The following is an 18,920-nucleotide window of genomic DNA, read 5'->3' as shown; positions in this document are numbered from 1 at the left end:
CTAGTGAATATTTGGTTTCAGAAGGACAAACAGGGTGATACAAAACTACACATAAGAATCTCAAAAGGAGATATGCAGTTATACTGAAGGAAGGAAACGTAACATCAAGCTAATCAGTAACCAGATAAAAGAATTTAGAGTTTCCAGCATATCTCTAAGCTAAAGATTAGTCACTGACTTAGTACTGAAGTCTTATGAGGCTGGTCTTTCTTGTACCAGTTTTGTCCATTTTGGATCTTCATTTTGTAGGTATGATGTTTGAGGTTTGAAAGGAAGCATTGAAATAGTAATCAAACCCGTGTACAATGATTTAGGGAGAATTCCGAACTCTTAGTAGTTCTTTTGGGGAACATGAAATACTACAGTGTGGGGACTGCTCATAAGAAAGGTTTCATTCAAAATGTGGTCAATATATTAGAAAACTTCCTGCCACAACAGGTTGAGAGCATAGAAATGAGTTGCCCATAGAATGTTTTAAACCACTTTTCTATGAAATGTTTCCCAGCTAGGTGAGTGTCCACCAGCTAACGTTTATTAAGTGTTTGCAGTGTGCCGGGTTCTGTGCCTCGTGCTCCATATGCTGCATCTCCCGTTTAGAATTCTGTTTTGTTTTTGGAAGATGAGTAATGATGAGTTAATGTCCCTTCATGTTTCCTCCTGTCCTCTCTTTTGCTGTGTCTTCTGAGGCTTTCAGAAGGCTTGAACGGGTGAAAATCCAGACACATGCAAGGCCTAGTTGAGGTAATATCATGAACGAAACAGGCAGAGATCTAAGATAATGGAGTTGGCTGGAGACCGTGGTTAACTGGAGAGCTCATGTTCCCTCCGAGGAAGACAACCAATGCACCAGTCTCACAGACTGCGGCAATGTGTGAGAATTTATAGACAATTTATTTCTTTTCTAATATTTTAAGAATTCCAAAAGTCTATGTTTTGCCTCCTGCTATTAAAATGTTGATAATTAATAAAACAAACTGAGGGCACCAGAGTAAATAGATGTTAGGGCTACACAATATGTGTTATCCAAGGGCCACCAGTTCGCTGCCACTGCTTTAGAGAGTTTACAGGATAGTTGTAGAGAAGAGTGTTGATAGGCCTTTTGTTATTTATAATAAAGGTGCTAGATTTTGCAAACACAGAGTGAACTGTGAACTGCTCTTTGTTCTGCAGGTGCATAATATGACACAAAAGTGATGATATATCTAGTCTAACAGAATTCACTTTAGGTAGAGAGATTGTTACAACCATAATGTGTTTTTTTTCTGGGCACTGGATCACGTAGGCCTTGTTTTATTTTGCCATTTGTAGATAGTACCTTCAACATTGGAGGGTATCTATTCTCTCACTTATGAGCTCTTAATTTTATAAAGCTTTTCTCTACATAGTGTAGAGCAGGAGTTACAGAGAATGTGTTTTTAGTAGACTGCATACCTGGTGCTACACTAAATACCTTATATACATTATCAATTTCCACAACTCTGTGAGGCAGGCATTATTTCCTTTATCATACATGGGAAAATTAAAACAGGCATCTTGTAACAGATCACATGACCTAGAGGTAGAGGAAGTTTCAAATCCAAGTTTGCAGTTCTTTCCTTTATGTCACACTGCCTTCCACCTTTATGTACCTTTAGGTACACACACACACACACACACACACACGAGTTCAGCATAGAGAATATTCAAACTTATCAAATTTTCATGTTTCAAACTGAGACAAGTAATGAATTTAAAGAACATTTAATTAAGGTTTGTATTTTAGTTAGCTTTTTCATCACTGTGACCAAAAGACCTGATAAGAACCACTTAGGAAAAGAAAAGTTTAATTTTGGCTCACAATTTCAGAGGTTCAGTTCATGGTCAGCTGACTCCATAGCTCTGGGCACTAGGTAAGGTAGAACATCATGGAGGAAGGGTATAGTAGAAGAGCGCTGGTCAGTTTATAACAGCTGGAAAGCAGAGAGAGCTCCACTCACCAGAGACAAAATATAAACCTCAAAGGCGTGCCACCCCCCCTTACCTACTTCCTTTAGCCACACCCTATCAACTACAGTTACCACTAGTTAATCCATATCAGTGCATTAATCCACTGATCAGGTTACACCTGTGATCATCTAATCATTTCACCTTTGAAAATTCTTGCATTTTCTCACACAGAGCTTTTGGGAGAATACCTCATATCTATAAGTGATAACATACTTTTGGCAACATACTTTTAATTCTCATGATCTTTAAAAAGGTCTAAGAACTTTTTTAAAGTCTAAGAATTTGAACAAAACTTTTATTAAACCCTTTGGTGTGGGCTTGCTGTCATACCCTATTTCAGTCCATTTGGGCTCCAGTAACAAAATATCGTGAACTAAATATTTTGTATACAACAGAAACATGTTCCTCATAGGTTGAGAAACTGATAAGTCTAAGATCAGGGCAGTGACTGATTTGGTGCCCTATGAGACCAATTTCCTGGTTCATATATTCCACCTTCTGGCTGTGTCCTCACATGGTGGAAGAAACAAGACAGCTCTCTAAGGCCTCTTTTCTGAGGGTGTTAATCCCATTGGTTCATCTTTACCTTCCAGTGCCATCACTTTGATGATTAGGTTTCAACTTATGAAGAGTTTAGGGGAGAGCTCAGGTGTTCAGACCATAACATGGCCCTCCATCCCTGGTTCCAAATAAGAAAGGAATATTTGTAGTTCACTTTCCTCAATTTATAAGAATCCACATAGGAGTTGCCCATATTATATTCTCCTTTTCTTACTACTGCTGTCCAACTTTCCCCTCTAAAGGGAGTCATTATATAAGTATTTTAAACTTTAAGAGAGTTTCTGTATCCTTCAGTGAAGAAAGAAAAGGTGTGGAAATTGTGCTTTGGGACAGGTGTCCAATAGTCTTGATTATCTGCATGGAGACCCTTTGCCTCAACAATTTTTTCCACATAACCATAACTTTTCCTCTAAACTTTGTCATGCAAAAATACTACCAGGGGTCACTGGGGATCATGCATTCTTTTTAAAAAGATTCCTGGATGTTGGTCATCCTTTATCTCACTTCTGGGATTTGGGTGATCTCAAGCCTGGGTGCTGCCTGAGAAGATCTTTGGTGTGGGCTAAATGTTGAGCTGATGCTTCTCAGGCGCAGTTTAGCTCAGGTTAAGGAAGGCTGTCTGAGAAAATAGGTGGACTATCAAAAAATAGTCTGCAGAAAGCTCAGAGAACAGTTATTAGGGAAAACCACTCAGAACTTCTTGAGAACCTTAGCCTGAACCCTTTTAGACTAGGAGGTATAGAAACAGAGAAATTTCTTTGTCCTGCTTGTGATCTGTAGCACATTTTTCTTCCTGAAGAGATCATCTTGACCTTTTGTGTATTTCACACAGCTCATCTTCCTGCCCTGGGAGTAGGTGAAAGAACTAGCAAAATAATCACCGACTTTTTTTCCAGTTAGGTGGTGCACAGATTGGCAGAATTAATGCCAGCATGGTTAAATTCCTGTAAGAGTATCCTACCCTGGAACTTGCGGGTAGAGAAAAGGCATTATGGAAGCTTCCTTCCTGTCTACAAATAAATAGGCTTCTGCTCCAAAAGCAGATGGGATTCAGCAGGATGCGGGGGAAAGAAAGAAGCAAAGGGAAGAATAATAATTCTCAGATGAACTCAGAACCTTTTATAGTTTAGTTAGAAAGGGTTAGGCCCCCTGCTGAAGTCAGCTGGCCAGAGATAAGAGGAGAGAGAATGGGGGTGCCTGTATCTTCTTTTGCTTCTGTCTCCAGTTTCCAGGAGGCTCTTGGTGAACCTGGAAAGGGTAAACAGCACAGTGAGAATGGGTTGTTCCTCATTTGGGGTTTGGTTTAAATAGGTCATCCCATTTCCTTGAGTCTGGACATAATGACGCTTTTAATATTAGGAAGTATCTCAGAATCCATATAAATAGTAAATATGATAGGGTATTTTCTGCCTGAAAATCTGTTATTAATAACTGGTTCATTAGTCCTATGGAAAATAAGGAGTTAACATCCCTGATCATTAAAGAGCTCGGTCAGTTAAATTGTTAAACTAAAGAATTACTGTGGAAGATGCTAAAAGACTGGATGTTGTGGAGGAAGTTATTTAAACCTGAAATGAGCACATGTGGTTTGTATTTTTAAAAGGATAAGAAGGTGGTCCCACTGTAAATGAGGTTGATATTGATCTTTGGTAGAACAGAGGTCAGCAGATTTTTCTCTGTGAAGGACCAGAAAGTAAATACTGTGGCTTTATGGGCCACATGGCCTCTCACATCTGCTCAGTTTTGCTTTTGTAGCCTGAAAGCAGGTATCAAGAGCGTGTAAACAAATGAGCGGGGCTGTGATCTAGGAAAACTGTATTTACAAAAGCAGTCAGCAGGTCAGATATGGCCCGCAGGTGGTGGTTTGACCATCCCTGCTCCAGAGTAAATTGGTAAATGGGTATTTTTGTGAGTACTTAGGAAACTAGTGAGAGCTGGGAACTGTTCTGTGTTCCTTGAGAATAGGTCTTGCTAGGGCAGTTCTTCAGCGTTTTTTTCAGCAGGGTTACTGTTACACAAGATCAAAAGTATAGTTTATTTTTACATCACTGAGGCATTTTGCAGAATGTTTCAAAAGAAGTTTTTGTACCAGTTGGAAAAAATGTGGAGCACTGAAGTTATGTAGTTAACTGTTTGTTCCCTCCTATCTATAAAAGAAGCTCTGGCAGATGACAATACAAAGGAGTAAGCAGTGAATGAATGCTAACAGAAAAGCTTGATAGTATGATTTCTTAAAAATAGTTTATATGTTAGCTTTTCAAATAAAAAGACCTAGAAATGTAATATAGTAACATTCTGATAGTAAATTACCCTAATTTATACAATTACACTGTGATTCTCAAAGAAGGCTATAATTTTCTACTGTTCAATTTCTGAAAAAAAGTTTAAGGACCACAGTTAGTGACCTGTTCAGTACGGTTCTCTTCACTTGGCTCTGAAATGTATTTCATTTTTCATCAGCGAATTTTATCATCTAATGGCAAATTAAATTTTTAACAACCAAAACATCATCTTCATACAGGTTCATAATAACTAACAAGCATACAATTAGAATACTCATAAGTTAAAGACTTTCTCTTCCAAGATTCAGTATTAAAAGTTTAACAGGCAGCACAGTATGAAATAAACCCTCAAGTCTAGCAGTTTTCCATCAATTACAATAGTTTGCCCATACTAATCATTTAAGTCAGCACTAACCCCAAAATTCCTCAGGACCAAAAGTTTTAATCACTAAGTCCATATACTCTCTCTTCTGAAGACTCAGATGGATTTGAGGTAGTGATACTTCTTTACATTTTCCAGAAATTAGCAATACAATTCTACTTTCAGAAAATAAAATGTCTTGCAATAAAAATAAGAGTCTGTAACCAGTGGTTCAAATAGACAAGGTAATTAATGAAAGTTTAATTAATGAAAGTTTATCAATTGGGACTTGATATTCTACAAGACAGAATGCCCATCTCAATCTAGCCTAAACAAGGGAATGATATTATTATTATTATTATTATTATTTTTCAGCAGCAGCAATATATTAGCTTCTATACTCAAAAAGTCCAGAAAGCTTGCTAGTTTCCCAGCTTTCTGGGGGATGCAAATACTCTCACCAGATTCAAGTACCCAGATTCTCTGCTCTTGACTTCAGCCTCAGTTTCACACTGTGACCTCCAGTAGCTTTTCCTGTTAGTTAGCAAAACAACTATGCCCATTATACTCCATCCCTTTCAGACCCATGCCTGTGGAGGTGAAAGGAACCCTCTTTTTCCCAGAAGTCTCAGGTACCATCTTTTTTACCTCATTGACTCTGACTACTTATGTAATGACAGCCTGACGTTTGGCCAGGTGGGCAGAGCACACTGATTGGCTCATATCAGTGACCACCCATGCTCTGAGCTGGAGAGGGACTCAACCCCACTTAGACTCATCAGGAAGGGCTATTTTCTCAAATGAGGTCTGGGGTCCTGTTCCCAGGATGGGGAGGAGTATAAAGTGTCAGGCATGAAATAGCTGTCTACGGTAGGGCCATGAGAAGCAAGAGCATAGAGGAAAGCCACCAAGGAGAAGGCAATGGGTATTCTGGATAAAACCACACCCTGATCTGATGCTCGTACTTACCACTGCCATTTTTATTTTTTTATTTTTTTTTTATTGGTTGTTCAAAACATTACAAAGTTCTTGACATATCATATTTCATACATTAGATTCAAGTGGGTTATGAACTCCCATTTTTACCCCAAATACAGATGGCAGAATCACATCGGTTACACATCCACATTTTTACATAATGCCCTATTAGTAACTGTTGTATTCTGCTACCTTTCCTAGCAGAGGATAGGAAAGGTACCACTGACATTTTTCAAGCATCACTGAAATGGTTTAAGTGTGTCACTGATATTCATAATCATGAACCTGAGACATCTAGGAAAGATTAAATTATGTTTGATTTACTAAGATGGGGAAGAGGTTACTGGATGTTAGAAAGGTTTGTGTATGTTTTAATAAATAACTTTTTAAAGGGCCGAAACTAAGCTAACTGGAAAGCTCTTTTTGTCACATCAGGTGTTTTTCCCCAGTGTTTCATATTTCTTTGTGCTCAGTCTCAATTTGTACCTCATGGATTTGACTCCAAAGTACTCTTAAAAGCTGTGTTTTAACTATGCAAGGTTTATGTCTTTAAAAAGTCAGTTTATTGTTGAAATACTGTGTTTTCTTTTGTTCAGAATGCTTATACAGCCACAGCTATCAACAGCACCAACTTCTGCACCTCAGCAAAGGACGCCTTTGTCATTCTGGTGGAGAACGCTTTGCGAGTGGCTGCCATCAACACAGTGGGAGACTTCATGCTATTCCTAGGCAAGGTAAGACCAAGTGTATTGTCTGAGTAAACTTTTTACAAAAATGTGCCTCTTAGTTTAAAAACTCCCTACCTCCCCCACAAAAAAACTAGCCCAACTAAAAGTACTTAAACCAAAGCATGCACTTACAAAGTCTTTAGTATGCATCAGATACTTTCCTATGTCCTTTACATGTATTATGTTTATTTAATCCTCACAACAAATTTATATTCTAAGTACTATTACTCTTGTTGGGGGGATAGAGACACAGTGAGGCTAAGTATCTTGCCTTACATATTTTGTGTGTCACCTTACATATTTTAAACAATATAGAATTCAGAAACAGTCTATGTTATGATTAAGGGTAGCACTCCATCTGGAGCCCAACTTCCAGGCTTTCAATCTTCACTCTGTCACTTACTAGCTGTTTGACTTGAGGCAGTTACATAACCTCTCTGTGCCTCAGTTTGCCCATTTGTAAAATTAGGATGATAATAGAGCCCAACTCCTAGAATTGTGAAGATTAGACTGGTTCATACACGTAGAGTGTCTAGGACACTGCTTGACACATTGTACATTTTTAGTGAATGTTAGCAGTTTTCCATGACTGTTAGCTATTGCTGTTGTTACTGTATATAAACCCTTTTAAAATAGAACTGTTAGGGAAGAAGGCTTCTACTTTCCTTATAAGTGTCTAAGAAGAGACAATTTATTCCATACTATTAAAATCTGCAAAATAATAAATAGCATTCATTATAATTCAATTTCATTGTACCTATTATTTCCAACCAAAAAATAGAAAGTTTTTGAAAAAAAATGAGGAAAGAATAAGACTTGCAACATCTCCACCATAATCTGCTGGCTCTTACCATTTCTGTATATCACCTCCAGTGTTACTTCATGGGCTTTTATCCTACAGTACAAAAATCATAACATTACATATCTGTCTGTCCTACCCTTTTTACTACACAGTGTATCATATACATTTTCTAGCTTGCGTTGATAATCTTCCTAGTTCCTCATTATCATTATGGTCCATATTCCATCAAATGCTCTTTTTAAACCATCTCTTACTAATGAACACTGAGGTCATTCCAGCTACTGCATTTTTAAATTTTTTTTTTAAATAAAAAAAATCTTTGGTATGGAAAACCAAAGCACTGTGTAGTTTGAAGTGAGTAGGATTGCAGGCAACTTTCCTCTGAAAAGAAGAAGAAATGACAGATAATTATTTTTGAAAATTTGTGATTAAATTTATAATAGCCAATTTGTTCTTATTATGTTTTTACATGGAAGAAAATTTTTACAGTAAAGATAGAATGAATTAATCTGAGTTAAGAATTGGGAACATCTGACACTGTTACTGTTATTGTTTATGTGCTTTCTGTTTAATTCAGAAAGGCTTCAGATTCTTTATTTTTAAACATATTTATAATCTGTCTCTAGAGCTAAGAAGGAGATGAAGCAAAATAGAATAAAAAACATGTATATACGTGGCATTTTTTTTTTAAGAGAAAAACCATTAAGAAGGAAAGGGAGAATATTCTAGTAAGTGGCGATACCAGTGATGGTGGTGATTTTCATAAGTTCTGATCGAGGCTCTTCCAGCCACTAGGCACTGAGCGAGGAGCTTTAATGAACGCAGCACTGGCCCTCCCTGTGAGACGGGCTTCATTTTATAGCAGAGGAAACCAAAGTTCAGAGACAGAATTAAATTGGCCAGATTTAGAGAACTGGGACATGGCAGAACCAGAGTCCACTCAGGTCTGTCTGACTTCCGAGATTAATCACTGTGTGCTATAATTGCCTCAGCAGACATTAAATTTGCCCTCAAACCTTCCCCCGACACACACACTTTTCTTTTTCTTTCTTCTTTTTAGTCAATAATTTTGACAGTGGTAAACTACCCCAGAAAGTAATTCTAAATATTTAAAAAAGGGTAAAAAAGGTGTTATATATAATAGTATAAGAGTGACCAATTGTAAATAATCTGAAGCCTAATAGTAGGGAATTGGTTAGGTATAATAGTCTGATGGCTGTTATTCACCTATTAAGCCATGTTTCATTATGAGTTTATAGTATGAAGAAGAAGTGCCTATAATATAATAAGTGAAAAAACTGAGTAAAATTATAGTAAGACTATCACAGTACTATTTAAAAATGTGTACAAGGGGCTAGAGTTGTGGCTCACTGGTAGAGCACTCACATAGCATGTATGAGGCACTGGGTTTGATTCTCAGCACTGCATATAAATAAATAAAAATAAAGATCCACCAACAACTTAAAAAAATAAAACCTAAAAGTCTTTTAAAAAGAAAATGTGTATGAAAAAAATGCTCACCATCTCTAGCAAATCAAAACCACCCTAAAATACCATCTCACTCCAGTAAGATTGGCAGCCATTATGAAGTCAAACAACAACAAGTGCTGGCGAGGATGTGGGGAAAAGAGTACACTTGTACATTGCTGGTGGGACTGCAAATTGGTGCGGCCAATTTGGAAAGCAGTATGGAGATTCCTGGGAAAGCTGGGAATGGAACCACCATTTGACCCAGCTATTGCCCTTCTCAGACTATTCCCTTAAGACCTTAAAAGAGCATACTATAGGGATACTGCAATGTTCATAGCAGCACAATTCACAATAGCTAGACTGTGGAACCAATTTAGATGCCCTTCAATAGATGAATGGATTAAAAAAAATGTGGCATTTATACACAATGGAGTATTACTCAGCACTAAAAAAAGACAAAATCATGGAATTTGCAGGGAAATGGATGGCATTAGAGCAGATTATGCTTAGTGAAGCTAGCCAATCCCTAAAAAACAAATGCCAAATGTCTTCTTTGATATAAGGAGAGCAACTAAAAACAGAGCAGGGAGGAAGAGCATGAGAAAAAGATTGACATTAAACAGGGATGAGAGGTGGGAGGGAAAGGGAGAGAGAAGGGAAATTGCATGGAAATGGAAGAAGACCCTCATTGTTATACAAAATTACATATAAGAGGATGTGAGGGGAAAGGGAAAAAAAATCAAGGGAGAGAAATGAATTACAGTAGATGGGGTAGAGAGAGAAGAGGGGAGGGGAGGGAAGGGGGGATGTAGAGGATAGGAAAGGCAGCAGAACACATCAGACACTAGTATGGCAATATGTAAAAACGTGGATGTGTAACCAATGTGATTCTGCAATCTGTATATGGGGTAAAAATGGGAGTTCATAACCCACTTGAGTCAAATGTATGAAATATGATATGTCAAGAGCTTTGTAATGTTTTGAACAACCAATAAAATTAAAAAAAAAAAAAAGAAAATGTGTATAAGGACTGGAGATATAGTTCATACCTAGCATGCATGAGGCCCTGGATTTGATCCCTAGCAAAAACCTCCCCCCCCAAAAAAAAATAGTTAATTAATTAAAATTAAAATATGCATAAGAAAAATAATGAAAATTAATATCACTAACGTTAACAACAACTACCTTTGGAAATAAGGATAACTCAAGCCCCTTCCCTTATTTTACCACATTGAGTATGCATTCTTTTTATAATGAAAAAATATAGACGATAAAATATAATATTTTAAAATTGCCTTTGAGTTTTTCAATAGTCTATGACTTGTTGGTCAGCATTTTTCCTATAGATTTTTAATATCCTTTTATTCATTCAACAATATTAAGTGTTTACTAGTAAATGCTATGGGCTATTCCGGGTACCAATTATATATTAGTCACTAAATTTGATTTAAAACTTGTGGAAAAGGAAATTTTATATTCTTGCTTTCACTTAGTATTGTATTTGAACATTTTCTGTTATACTGAAATTTTTCTAACCATAGTTGTACAGCTATTGTTTCATTTATTTAATCTATCCTCTGGTTTGTTTTGCAGCTAAAATGTTCCTAATATTTTACTAACATACACTGCAGTGAAACATCATTGCCCACATCAATTCTGGCTTCTTTGAATCCTAAAATCCTACAGTTGGAATTAATTAGAGTTCTTGGCATGCATTGCTAAATTGCTTTCCAGAAAGATATATTTTTTAACATGATATTAATAACATCATTGAAAAGGACTTTAAAAACCATTAAAGATTAATTTTTATTAAAAAAATCCAAAAAGAAGAAAACTAAAAGGAAAAAAATACCTTCTGGTTTCTAACATACTAAGATAAGATTATTTAGTTTTCCCTTTTTTAGGAATATACTTCTGATTATAGAATCCAGTAAATCTTTTGAAAAGAGTTTCTTTTATTACAGTTGAATGGCTGCTAGTGTGCAGAAGTGTTTTCTGAGCAGGAAGCCATAGTAAACATTATAAAAGATAAATGCCAGGAGCCTCACTATTGATACTTGCAGCAACTTGAATGAATCTTGAGAGAATTAGGCTAAGTGAAAAAAAAAAATCCAATTCCCAAAGATTAATACTGTATGATTCCATTTGTATAACATATTGAAATGACAACATTGTGAGAATGGATCTGTGGTCGTCCACAATGGGGATAGCTGTAAAAGGGCAGAGAGCAGGATCCCTGTGATGCTGTGGGTATTCAATCTGTATCTTGACTGTGTCAGCCTCAGTATTGGTGGTGATATTGAAGGGAACTGGGTGAGTCATACATGGAATCACTCTGTTACTTCTTATAATGGCAGTTGGATTCACCATTACCTTAAAACTTAAAATCCAATTTTAAAAACTTTAAAATCCAAAACAGAACAAAAAAGTAATGTCATAGGTTCCATTTCTGTGGAGCACCAATGATTTTTATAGAAGAGTGAACTAGATTTAGAAGAAACCATAGGTCCTCTAGGTTTGCATAAGCAGAGAAATTTATAAGCTCTTAAATATTTCTAAATCCAAAAATATATTGATATTTGCCTCCAGTAAAGCTATCCCTCCAAAAAGACAAAATGTCAATTTCTTCTGTGTAAAAGTATTTTACCTCTATCTGGTAAATCTTTCCTCACATTAATTATACCTTCTAATTTACAAGTTACTTGACTTGGATTAATAAAAATGAGAATGTGGCCGGACACGGTGGCACACATCTGTAATCACAGCGGCTTAGGAGGCTAAGGCAGAAGGATTGAGAGTTCAAAGTCAGCCTCAGCAACTTAGTGAGGCACTTACCAACTCGGCAAGATCCTGTATCTAAATAAAATATTTTAAAAAGGGGCTGGGGAAGTGGCTCAGTAGTTAAACACCCCTGGGTTCAATCCCCGATACCAAAAAAAGAGAGAGAGAATGTGAATTTTTACTTATAGGTGCTAGTTTATTATAAACAAAATGTTTCAAAATACAGGTTCCAAGATGAAAGAATATCATAAATATAGGACTTATGGTGGCAAAAAAAAGAAAGGGATAGAGGGACAAATATTGCCAGGCATTGAGTTAAATGCTGTTGTAATCATGGGATATGTATTGTTGTCTCTTTTGAAGATGGAAAAATAGGATCAGAAAGGTTAAATGAACTTGCTTAAAGTCACAGAGTTAAAGTAATAACTCAAATAATTCAAACCTACATCTGTAAAACTCTAAAACTAACATCCTCTCTCCTTCCTGATTCTTAGACCCTACCCTGTGTTTGAATCTTTTCTGCTGTATCCCCAATAACTTGTCCTCTATAACAGGAGTACCTCAACTTTTAAAATCACATGCCCTATTAGGTAACGAATTTTGAGCACAATTCCCCAACACATTTACCTTTATTTATTGGTGACATGTATACAGCTCCTACTAATTGGTGCATTATAAAGCATACTAAAAAAGGAAATTTTAAATGTATAAGAAATAGAAATAGAAGTTCCAGATGATTCTGTTGAATACACGTTAGAGCACATGTACCCCTATCATGGAGATCACAGATCTAGACCAGCATTTCTTGAGATATGTGCTGTGTACCTTATCAGTGCCTGAGATATTTTTAAAATGCATTTTGCTGGGCTTTATTTCACATTCAATGAATCAGACTCTTGGGTTCAGAGTCCAGAAATCTGCATTCCTAGCTTCTCTATAGTTTGAGAACCATTATTATATCCTGCTTCAATAAATGCATGACATACATTTCTTTGACTTTTTTACCTAACCATCACTGGTTCTTGAAGTTGTTTCTCACATGACATAATATCCAGGCTTCAATCTCAATTTTTGTCTCATCTACTTTGTTTGAGCCACACCTTCTTCCTATAGTTGACTTTAGCATTTCCAATGTGGTTTGACTTTTAGGAGCATCATAAGGGCATAAAGAACCCCAGCCCTCTAATAGGGTAGATATATAAAACTTGAAGACAGTATAAGATATAACTCATTCTAAAATTGAAACCACAAGAGGGAACGAAAATGAATGTAATTAACCATCTGTGAAAACCACCCCAGAAAATAAGCCACTGTAAGAGGCGATTCATAGGTATATTGCCATAAAAATGGTGGGAGGGGTCTTCTAAAACTTGGGCAAACCCAGATTTGCCCCATAAAAGTATCTGAGAGGGATTGATTTATAGTTGAACCAATGTATTTTCTAATGCATTATAACTCATGGTTGAGATAACAGTGAGTGAGAGGTGCTTTTATGTTGATAAACAGAGGGAATATGTAGGAGTTTGCCTGTCCTAAGCACTAGGTAAGGAAAAGTGGCTGTGAGTCTAGAGTACTCCTTCATTTCCTTTATTTAGTGTGTGATGCTAGGGTAATTAAAGGGCTAAGAAGTGTGTATCTAGGATTCAATACAATCCATTACTAGTATCCAAGTATTTGCTAAGTTTTTATCTGGAAAGAGCAGTGGTTGGCATTTTAAGTCCTTTATTGAATGGAATCTGTTCTTTGCTCTGTGACGTTGCACACATTGGCTAGAATCTCTGAGCATGTTTCACAATCTACCATTATGGTATTGTTGTGTACCATAAACTATTATTAAGTTATTGGAAAGCTTAACTAAAATGTATTTAAATAACCATAAAACACTGAAAATGTGATGTATGAAATGATGAAATATCATAATAGAGTTTTCTGACAATAAACACATTAGTTATTTCTCTTATTTTTCTAGCATGGGTGTTTTTGGCAACCTTTTCTTCATAATTCAAATCTAAACTTCATAGAAAGTTTTAAAAATTTGCCACATGTCTACATAAAGTAAAATACAAAACAGAGGAAATTTTCTAAGAATAGAGATGTTTGTTACAGCATCATTTATATCTTAAAACAATATAAATCTCAAACAGGAAGGAGAATGAGTAAATAAATTTTAAATCACCCATAAGGTGAAATTATGTAGTGGAGTATTTATGAAGCACTTATAATGATGCTATAGATATTAATGAAGAGCATTTTGATTTGTTTTTATAATAGGATTTCATATATGTAAGAATACCAAGGAAAAATACATACCAATACCAATGTCAGTAGTTTTTTGATGAGCGCTAAGAGTATGTATAATTTTTTTTAAATATGCATATATTTAGCTTAAAAATTGCCACAGATTCTAAAGAAGGACTAGCACAATATTTGGAAAATTGTGTTTTCTTTACCGTAAACCAAAATCATTTAAAGTATGATTTTTAAATTTGTATTCTATGATGTATATATAAATAAATGTACAACTGTGTATATGAGTATTATGAATTATTTTTTAAAACTTTTTTTAAAAAAAGTTTTATTTTATTTTTGTGTGGTGCTAAGGATCGAACCCAGTGCCCTGCACATATTAGACGAGCGCTCTACCATTGAGCCACAACCCCAACCTCAAATTACACTTTTTTACCTGAAGTTTGCTCCCAGTGTGCTCTATCAATGAGTTACATTGCCAGCTCTTTTTATTTTTTGAGATGGGTTCTCACTAAATTGCTGAAGCTGACTTCAAACTTGGGATACTCCTGCCTCAGCCTCCCAAGTGGCTGGGATTACAGGCGTGCACCACCATATCCAGCTGTGCTTCTTAATTTGAGATGGCATGACCCTTTGCAACCATCCTTTATAATAGTAAAGAGAATTTTAAGTTTGCAAGTGATGAAGAAATGGTGGTTTTCTACAGTAGGATATTAAGTGTGCTCTTTGCTCTCTCTGCTTCAGGTGCTGATAGTCTGCAGCACAGGTTTGGCTGGGATTATGCTGCTCAACTACCAGCAGGATTACACAGTATGGGTGCTGCCTCTGATCATCGTCTGCCTCTTTGCTTTCCTAGTCGCTCATTGCTTCCTGTCCATTTACGAAATGGTAGTGGATGTATTATTCTTGTGTTTTGCCATTGATACAAAATACAATGATGGGAGTCCTGGCAGAGAATTCTATATGGATAAAGTGCTGATGGTAAGTACTTCAAATGCCCTCTGCTACTTCAAATGCCCTCTGCTGCTGGAGGGACAAAAATACTAATAAAAATATTTTGCAAATCATTCTCCATATTTAATTCCCACTATATGCAACAGAATAATTCAGAATTAAATCTGTAGCACTCACTCATGAATGAGACTATGCATGGAGAAATCAGGGAAGAAGGCCTTCCTGGCACAAAGATCATTTCAGATCCACCCAGCTGGAGCCATACTCATTAGTGGTCCTAAATACACACTGTCCTAGACTCTGATGCTACTCTCTGAAGTTAGACAGATTTGAATGGACTTTTAAATTTGCCTTGTAGCCCTTGAATTAGAACACTGGGCCACTGCTGTTCTAAGTACCTTTTCCTGAAATGGGGCTTAAGGACAAAAATGTCTTATTTGCTAGTACCTGTCCTTCACCAGCCACCACCTTTCCAAATGCTATTCCTGTCAACCCTAGTTAAAAGTCATTGCCCTAAAAATACTAGTCCAAACTGAGGGCATTTCTTAATGAATACAGACAACTGACTTGTGACCAATATGTTGTTTTGTATTTTCATATTAGTCTACATCTGAAACTTTACACAGATACTTTATTCAGATGTTTTTTACAGTTAGGTAACCTCTGTAGATCCCCTAAACTAAATTCTGAATTAATACCATGTTAAAATGGTTTAAGTACTATTTTCTTCAGTATTAAATTATACAAGATTAATGGTATTTTTAATAATGATGTGAAATATTCCTTTCTCCAAAATAGGTAATATTAAAAAGAAAATACTGAAATAATAACTTATTTTCCAAGAGCATGATTTGCCCAGTTAAATTGAAAATAAATATATTAATAAATGAACTAGATTTGTTTCAATAGCAAAAATCCAAATGCTTTAGCTGACCTATTTGCTACTAATTATCACTTTTACTGAGAAAATCATCAACTAAATTTTGGACATTTTCCTAATGCCTAAATTAATTCTAACTGGTTGTTTTCATAATGGATGTGATTTAGGAGCACTGCATCTCTCTTGTGATTAAAGCATTTAGAAAAAAATTTTTTTTAAGCTACTGATCAAAAGCAGAGTAAAAAATAGGTTTTTTTCTGTTCAGTTTTCTCTGTATGAATGATAATGATAAGGATGAAGAAGTGTTCCATAAACTTTGACAGAATAGAAATGTTTCCTTTGGGGCATACTTCTATTTTAACTACTTCTGACCACAAGTTCTAGACTCTTGCTTTAGGAAGTGATGTCAAAACCAGGTAGACATTTTTTAAGTGGCATATTTATAGTTTAGGTGTTTAAAAAAATGTAGATTATGCTTAGCAGTATTATTGCTTTTACCTCCTTGGGTCTTTTAAAAGTGGAGACTTATGAAATAAATTGTTCTTTTTTCATTTAACCTTAATATGGAAAAATAGCGCAATATTCTAAGTATAGAAAAATAGTCTCTTAAAAATGTTAGGTGTTTTTTCTTTCCTCAGAGTAGAACTAATGCTAACTCCTGGACCCTTGATGAGATTGCCACAGTACATGGATGGAAAGAAGATTTTTACAACAGCAGATTACAATCCATCCCTACAAATTTAGCAGCTGTCATGTATAATACTATATGTTATCTACTGCTATACTGATTGAGTCAAATATGCAAATGTTCTTTAGAATTCATCTACTGACCAAAATCTGAAACGATCTGAACATTTATGCCATGTGGTCCATATTTTGCAGGAGTTTGTGGAAAACAGTAGGAAGGCAATGAAGGAAGCTGGTAAGGGAGGCGTCGCTGATGCCAGAGAGCTAAAGCCGATGGTAGGTGGAGATGAGGAGGCGGCCGCCCTCCGAGAATTTCACTTTCACTTCTTCTCTATCTCTGTCTTCACTGACTGCACTTCTTCAGGAGAAGCTTTTGTTATCTGTATCACACAGGATGTGCTGCTTTTTCTGTTTGTGTGCTTACCCATCACTTGGATGGCAGAGTTCTTGTCACAGCTGAGACCACCTTCTGTAAAAGTAAGCTGAAAGGAACAGCATCTTCTCCAGTGTCATGGGGCTAGGGGGGACAGTTTTGTCCCTAAGATGCAACTGCTGTTTCTCTATTTTTTTTTTTTTTAACTGTCAATGTTAAGTTTTCATCCATCTGAACATTTGGGTGTTCATTTGAACTGACTGTTTGATTTTTATCATTTTGAAAAGTGGTAGTACCAATTCCTTTCAACTTGCTAAAAGTTCATATTCCTCCTTTTTATAAATAATGTTCTGTTTACATTGTGGTCTTTTGCCCTTTGCTGATTTTTTTCTTCTGTTGCCTGGATTGTACCTTCTTTGTTTCTTAAGCTATTTTTCTTCCTTTTGTTCTTTCTTTCTTTCTTTTTTGGTAGCAAACAAGGCTGTTTCCATCAACACCCACATTCCCTCTAAGTAAGACTATCTGGTCTTCTCCCAGCTTACTTGTGAAAAGATTGAATTTCTGTGGCAATTTTATACATATTCCCACTCGACTCTAATTTGAAAAAAAAACAAATTAAAGTTAATCAACATGCAAATCCTGAGTTGCTTTTGCTATAGACATCCTCATTGTGGCCTAACCACAGATGTCTCCAGCAGGTATGTTGTCCTGCTAATCAGGACAACAGCAAAGATGCTGCCCACCCTGTGGTGGAAGGGAGGACTCAGGAAAGCTTCCTTCTCCCTGTTTCCGGGTTGTCCTCATTGCTCAGGAAATAAAGATTTCAAGCCTAAAACTTAAAAAGACATACATAAAATCTTAAAATATCAATTTGCTTTTCCCTCCTCTTCTGTCTTTCCAGTGATTGAGACTTTGATTAAAGCATTCTCCAATAATAAGCATTTAAAGAAAGGGAGAAATATTTAGAAGCTGAGATTTAACTAATTTGGCCACATCCTGGTATATATTTCCATATTACTCTTTAGTAAATGATAGATGAATTGTGGTCGACTAAAATGCAAATATCCCTTTTTTTTTTTTTACCCCTAATTTATAGGCAATAATCCTAAGAGAATGGCCCAAGTTATGTGGCATTCTGCCAGAAACCAAAAATTTTAGGAAGAGTTTTTTTTCTAAGAGTATTTTCAGTTTTAAACCAGTGTCTTTTAACCCAACAATGCATTTGAATCTTCTTTCAGTTTTTGTTTTCATTTTATGTTGTTCATCAGTTCATTGCCTACCAAGGAATGGCAAAAACCTTCCTCCACTGTGTCCCCAGATACATCTTTTCTGTGCATTGTTCTTTTGATGCTTCAGACATTGCATTATTTTGGTACCTAAGAATGATGTTTTAAGTAGTTTTAAAATTCCAGAAGAGAGAAATGTGAAATGTTGCTCACAGAGTAGCTTTGTTTGTTTGTTTGTTTGTTTTGGGCCCTGGGGTTTGAACCCAGAGGCACTTAACCACTGAGCCACATTCCTAGCACTTTTTTTAATATTTGATTTTAAGTTCGAGTCTCACTAAGTTGCTTTTTGAACTTTCAATTCTGCTGCCCCAGCTTCCTGAGCTACTAGTATTATAGGTTTGCACCACCACACCTGACCAGAGTAGCTTTATTTTTTAAGCATTAGTACCATATCTTTCTTCTCTCTCACACTCAGTATGCATGATTAGGATTGACCCCTACCATCACTATCCCCTGTGTCATAAAGAATTATCAAAGAAACTGCCCCCAAAGTTTGGGGCTTAGTAGACTGTAGATTTGCTTATTTGTATTTGCTCACATTATT

General features: G+C 36.1%; 1 protein-coding gene across 4 annotated transcripts in view; it reads left to right on the top strand.

The window, feature by feature from the left end:
* Slc44a1 (solute carrier family 44 member 1) overlaps positions 1 to 18,920 on the top strand; it is a 185,292-nt gene that overhangs the window by 115,507 nt on the left and 50,865 nt on the right. For 3 of the 4 annotated variants that reach the window (XM_076845732.2, XM_076845733.2, XM_076845731.2), the window contains 3 exons: positions 6,765 to 6,902; positions 14,941 to 15,177; positions 16,913 to 16,993. In XM_076845732.2, the coding sequence (XP_076701847.1) occupies positions 6,765 to 6,902; positions 14,941 to 15,177; positions 16,913 to 16,993 (456 nt within the window). Of the gene's footprint in view, positions 1 to 6,764; positions 6,903 to 14,940; positions 15,178 to 16,912; positions 17,204 to 18,920 lie in introns of those variants that run through there. The other variant, XM_076845729.1, reaches the window with a different exon arrangement.

The sequence above is a fragment of the Callospermophilus lateralis genome, chromosome 2, assembly GCF_048772815.1.
Source record: "Callospermophilus lateralis isolate mCalLat2 chromosome 2, mCalLat2.hap1, whole genome shotgun sequence".
Classification (NCBI taxonomy): Eukaryota; Metazoa; Chordata; class Mammalia; order Rodentia; family Sciuridae; genus Callospermophilus; species Callospermophilus lateralis.
Note: the sequence above shows the minus strand (reverse complement) of the source record. Positions and strands in the feature narration are given on the sequence as shown.